General features: G+C 47.8%; 1 protein-coding gene across 1 annotated transcript in view; it reads left to right on the forward strand.

Annotated features, from left to right (window-relative positions):
* Window positions 1-1,095: 1,095 nt before the first annotated feature.
* Window positions 1,096-5,479, forward strand: part of CCDC93 (coiled-coil domain containing 93) — a 94,096-nt gene continuing 89,712 nt past the window's right edge. The window contains exon 1 of the mRNA XM_011983458.1: window positions 1,096-1,301. Coding sequence (XP_011838848.1) covers window positions 1,260-1,301 — 42 coding nt within the window. The 5' untranslated portion in view covers window positions 1,096-1,259. The remainder of the gene's footprint in view (window positions 1,302-5,479) is intronic.

A 5,479-nucleotide genomic window follows, 5' to 3' on the forward strand; every position in this document is an offset into this window, starting at 1 on the left:
GCTGGAGTGCAGTGGTGTTATCATAGCTCATTGCAACCTCAACCTTCCTGGCTCAAGCAATTCTCCCACCTCAGCCTCCTACCGGCTAGCTGGGAACACTGGCACCGGGCTAATTTTCTTTTTTCTTTTTTGTAGAGATGGAGGTCTCACTATGTTGCCCAGGTTGGTCTCCAACTCCTGGGTTCAAGTGATCCTCCTGCCTCGACCGCCGAAGTGCTGGGATTACACGCATGTGTCACCGCGCCTGCCTACTCTTTTAAAGATGCCAGGGATGCAAAGAAGGGAGGAAAGCAAACACAAAACCTTTTTGATCTCAAGGAGCTAAGTGTCTGACACTTCCCATCCCACACACATATACAGAGGGAAGGATCTCTTCTACAGCAAAGGTTTTCACGGAAGTCATCTCTTTCCTCATCGCTTAAAAGAAACAAAAAGCCAAGAGCCGTTTTGGAGCGGGTGTGGGGGCCTGCGACCTCTTGTCTAGTTGCCATCCTCCGGGACCGACAAGGGGTACACCAAATAAGGGACGCGGCGGCTAAAATGACGTGAACACAGGAGTCCGCAGTCTCTGATTTGTCATTCCTCCAGGAAGACCCAGAAACCGTGAATGGGGCGGGGTGGTGGGCAATATCTAAAGCGAGGTTTCCTGGGATCGCGATGCCACTGGCCAGGACGCTGGAGAGGGCAGCCGGCATGAAGAATTCCTTCTGAAGGGATCCGTTCCTGGGATGTATATGGAGAAATCTGTCCAAGCGTGCGTTTCTAAGGGCTAGAGCTGGGCATGCATTCAGAATCCTCAAGCTCATGTGTACTTGGACTCTGACCCTGAAGCGAGGGAGTTTCCGAAGTCTGATTCACGGAGGAGACAGGACCCACTTGGGGTATCCGATGCCAGCGAGATGGGAAGGGAGCCGAAATGCAAAATGTCCTCAAGATGCAGGAGAAGCACCTCTCAAGCAGCGCCTAGGAGAAAACTTCAGAGAATCGGCGCGAAGATCCAGCACAACCCCAGAACCCGCAGCCCAGCCCACTGCTCCCCGGGCTGTTGTGGCGCAGGCGCAGTGGCGCCGCGCTCAGGCCCCAGCGCGCATGCTCTGCCCGGCTGCGGCGCTCCCGGCCAGCGGCAGCAGCAGCGGCGGCGGCGGTGGCGGAGGAAGTTTCCGCTTTGCACTTACCCCGGTAGCAGCTCCGCGACAGGGACAGCTTCCTCCGGACGCTTGGCGGGCTTCGCTCTCGCCTTACGACAGCCCGGTCGGATCATGGGGTTGCCCAAGGGGCCGGAGGGCCAGGGTCTCCCGGAGGTAAGAACGCCTCCTCCTTCCCTGACACGTCGGGGTTCCTGCTAAGAGAGGGCCAAGCCGCGGGGCGGCTGACTGAGCGGGCCCTGGGTACGATAGGGGCGCCCCGCCCCCTTCCTCAGGTGTATCCACCTCGGGGAAGCGCCGACCCTCTTCTTGGAGGCGGGGAGCGGGTGCCCCTGCATGGGCAGGGAGCAGCGGACGGGTAGAGACAAACTTAAGCCGCTCCCGGGTCTCTTGGGGCGGAGGTGGCCTTCCCAGCCCGACACCTGCCCTGACGCAGCCCCACGCGCTGGGGGGCCCTGGGCTCCCACCTTTCCGCCTGTCCGGGACAGGCTCCCCAACCACAAACTGCAGGGCTAGCCCAGGCTGCTGGGCGCTGGAGTCACGAGACCGCTTTCCGAGGCGGTCCAGGCTCGGGTGGTGCGAAGGGCGGTGACCTTGGGACGCCTACCGCCACCCCGCAGGGTCCCGGCGGCCAGCCCCACCCGCCTTGCTGTCGGGAGGGAATGCTACCCTCCTTGAATTGACCCGGACCAGGGCGGCGGGAGGAAGTTTGGGAGACTTGCGCGCACCAGGGAGGTGTCCCGCTGGGTCAGCGCGCCTGGGCGTTCGGGGTGGGACGCATGCCTGGGGTGCTGTGTTGGGGGGGACCGAGCTCTGGGCGGAAACATTGCAGCTTCTCCAGAAGAGGGCGGGGTTCTTTTCCAGAGGTGTTTGTTGAGTACTCACTTAGTGCTAGGGAGAGAGTCAGGAGTGGTTTGCGGATTTCCACGTTTGCTGGGAATACAGGGAAAGTGTATTCATTTTCTTTTGGCTACAAATATCACTTAGCATCTCATAGGTAGTTTGCATCTGTCGTCCCTTTCAGTTGATTTTACTCAAAGGCTAGTCTAGTTTACTGGATTCTGGAGAGAAATGGAATCCACGCCGCACCTCTGCCTTTTTCCTAAGGTTCTGGAGCAGGCATTGGGCAGAGTGACTGTTTGCTTGACCTGGTGAGTCTGATCCCTTCACGCTTACCTGCCTGTGACCAGTCTTCCTCCTCTGTACTCCTCCCAAATCCTCAGTTATTATCACAAGTATCCACTAATTGAGGGATCACTGTGTTCTGTGTCCAGAAGCTGGGAATATAGTGATGAAAGGACAGATTTGTCTGTCAGTGTGTGCTCCCAGAATGCAAGTCCATTTTGTTGTCTTAAGAAAACCTAACAAGCATGATGTTGTCAGAACCCCTGTATTAGGTAAAACCTTACATGCACGTTGCTTTGATGGGACCCAGGATAGTGAACAATAGGATTTGTACTGCGACATTTGCAGTTTTCTTTTTTGCCACTTCTTTATTGTAGGCTCTCATCAAGTTTTTGCCTGGCCTTTTGTTGTTGACTCCTATGTGGTCTCCCACGTTCTACTGTAAATCCCTCCAGCCCAATGTTCCGCAGTACTATCAGTGGAGGTCTTTCTAGGGAAAAATAAATAAATAAATAAATAAAAAGCAACCTGCCGCTGTATGTCCTTCGTTTAAACTTTCACTGACTGCTAGGAGGCCAGGTCTGATTCATCATTGTTTTCCAAGACCCTGACACAGTTCCGGGCAATTAAAAGGTCAGGGTGAATATAATCAAATTATTATCATACAGTTCAGAAGCTAGTAAATATAAATATGGATAGTCTGTGTTATTAGGCTGTCACTAGACCAGTTAATTCATTAACTTCGTTCTTTTTTTATTTTTTTTGAGGCAGAGCCTCACTCTGTCACTGAGGCTGGAGTGCAATGGCGTGAGCTCGGTTCATTGCAACCTCTGTCTCCCAGGTTCAAGCAATTCTTGTGCCTCAGCCTCCCCAGTAGCTGGGATTACAGATGTGAGCCACTGCCCGGCTCAAATTCATTCTTTTTAACCCTTTACAAAGATAGCTAGACTGGGCCCTGCCTTCCAGCTTACAACAACTATAGGGGACGGAAATTGAAAATTTATTGGGCTTGGTGTAAGAGCTCATTGTCGTTCATGTTTGTGAGAAATTTAGTTTTAACAACTGGATGTATTAACCAGCCTGGTGGATTTTTATTGCTTCAAGAGAGGGTCTTTCATTCCCTGCGGGATCAGGCAATGGCTCTTTCCCATTTCATTTCAGTGTTAATCTGTTAAGTGAATTTGGAGTCATACATTCCCATTTAGTGTTTCATGCCACAATTACTTCACAAATTATATTGCAAAAGTAAACTTCTCCATTCTAGGGGTGAGTGGATGGAAGCACGGGCCCTGCATCTGTAGTGGGGTGGCCAGTGGGTGCCCATTAGATAGGTGTTGAGGCAGTGATGATCCTATTTTTTTGTTTGTTTTTTATTTTTTTATCCTCTTCTTGTGTTTTCACAATAAATGATTGAACAAATGAAGTGTTCCTATTTTACACCCCGGAAATTTTAAGAAAGTACTTATATTATCTCTTTTTCTTTTTCTGCTCTGTCTTCTTGAACTACAACTACTATTTAGCTTCTCTTTTCTTAGAGTGTTTTCACTTGTAGATGTTTCTCAACCATCCCAGATTTTTTGCAGAAGGGAGAGAAGGTGTGAATAATTTATATTACTTAAAATTTTTGTGTTCACTAGGAGCTAGTGAATGCTGATCTTCAGGATCCTTAATGGACTGGACCAGGGTCATTTCAGAGACGGATGTAGCTCAGTGATGTCACCTCCCCCACACCACTCCTACTCTATTGCAGGGGATTATCAGTCACTTTAATAATTCTGTATTAACTGTATTTTAATATGTATACTCCCTTTCCTGGCAGTGTATACATTAAAATAAACTTGTTTCCATTGTCAGGGATGTGACCACCGAAACATTTTATTAATGCATGACTAGTTTAGGTTCATTTACTTTATGTAAGCATTAGTAGATCATTCTTTATTTAATAAGTGTGTCCTTTGAACTTAATGTTGTTTTGATACAGAGTAGTAAACCTAAGTATATAATATATACTCCTCTCCTTAACCCATCAATAGTCCAGTTGGAAAGACAAGCATGTACATAACACTAGATATCTCACTTAGAAGATGTTGATACTTAGTTATATGTACAGCATAGACTATAAGTAAAGTAGAAATGCAGAAGGGAGTGGCCATTTCAAGACAGACTTGTGAGGGATGGCGTTGAATGGGAGCTAGAATTTGAAAGTGATTTCTCAATGGTTAGAGAATATCAGCCATGGCCATGTCTTGATTGTTTTCGGGGTAAAGGATGAACCTGAAAAGATAGATTGGTGGCCAAAGATCTGAATGTGAAACCAGACATCTGGAGTTTATCTTACAGGCAGTGTGTGTGGTGCATTGTTGATAAGGGCTGGGAGGGTGAGCTAAAGAGGGATAACATGAAAGCTGTGATTGAGGAAGGGGTGAACAAAACAAAGGAAGAAAGATGAAGAAGCATTTGCAGGAGTCCTGGAATGAAGTATGAATAAAAGGGAAGGGAAGATAAATGTGAGATGCATAGTAAAGGAAGACTTAACAGGTGTTGTTGGGTAAGGGAGGACTCAGAGATGAGTATGAGCATGTGAACCAGGGTATCTTATTGGTGTTTTATATAGAGAGATGGTTTTTTATTTTCTGCAGCAATAGAAGAGAGGAAAGGTAGTTCATGATAATCAATAGATGAAGGAGTATTAGAATATTTAGATGGATTTCAGGATTAGATAAAGATCTGGGGTAAAAGGAGGATATAAATTAAAAATTTTCAATCAAAATACTGATATAGGGCCAGGCGCGATGGCTCATGCCTATAATCCCAGCACTTTGGGAGGCCGAGTCAGGCTGATCATGAGGTCAGAAGATCGAGACCATCCTGGCTAACACGGTGAAACCTCATCTCTACTAAAAATACAAAAAAAAGAAAAAAAAAAAATTAGCCGGGTATGATGGCACATGCCTGTAGCTCCAGCTACTCAGGAGGCTGAGGCAGGAGAATCACTTGAACCCAGGAGGCGGAGGTTCCCTCCCGGAACTGAGTGCAGTGAGCCGAGATCATGCCACTGCACTCCAACCAGGGCGAAAGAGCGAGACTCTGTCTCGAAAAACAAAAAACCAAAACAAAAAACAAAAACAAAATACTGATATACATATATTAGATGAATTTATTATTTTTAAGGCAATCCTATTATGTGACAATAATCACCCTTTAATATA

This window comes from Mandrillus leucophaeus, unplaced genomic scaffold (genome assembly GCF_000951045.1).
Source record: "Mandrillus leucophaeus isolate KB7577 unplaced genomic scaffold, Mleu.le_1.0 Scaffold25, whole genome shotgun sequence".
Lineage (NCBI taxonomy): Eukaryota > Metazoa > Chordata > Mammalia > Primates > Cercopithecidae > Mandrillus > Mandrillus leucophaeus.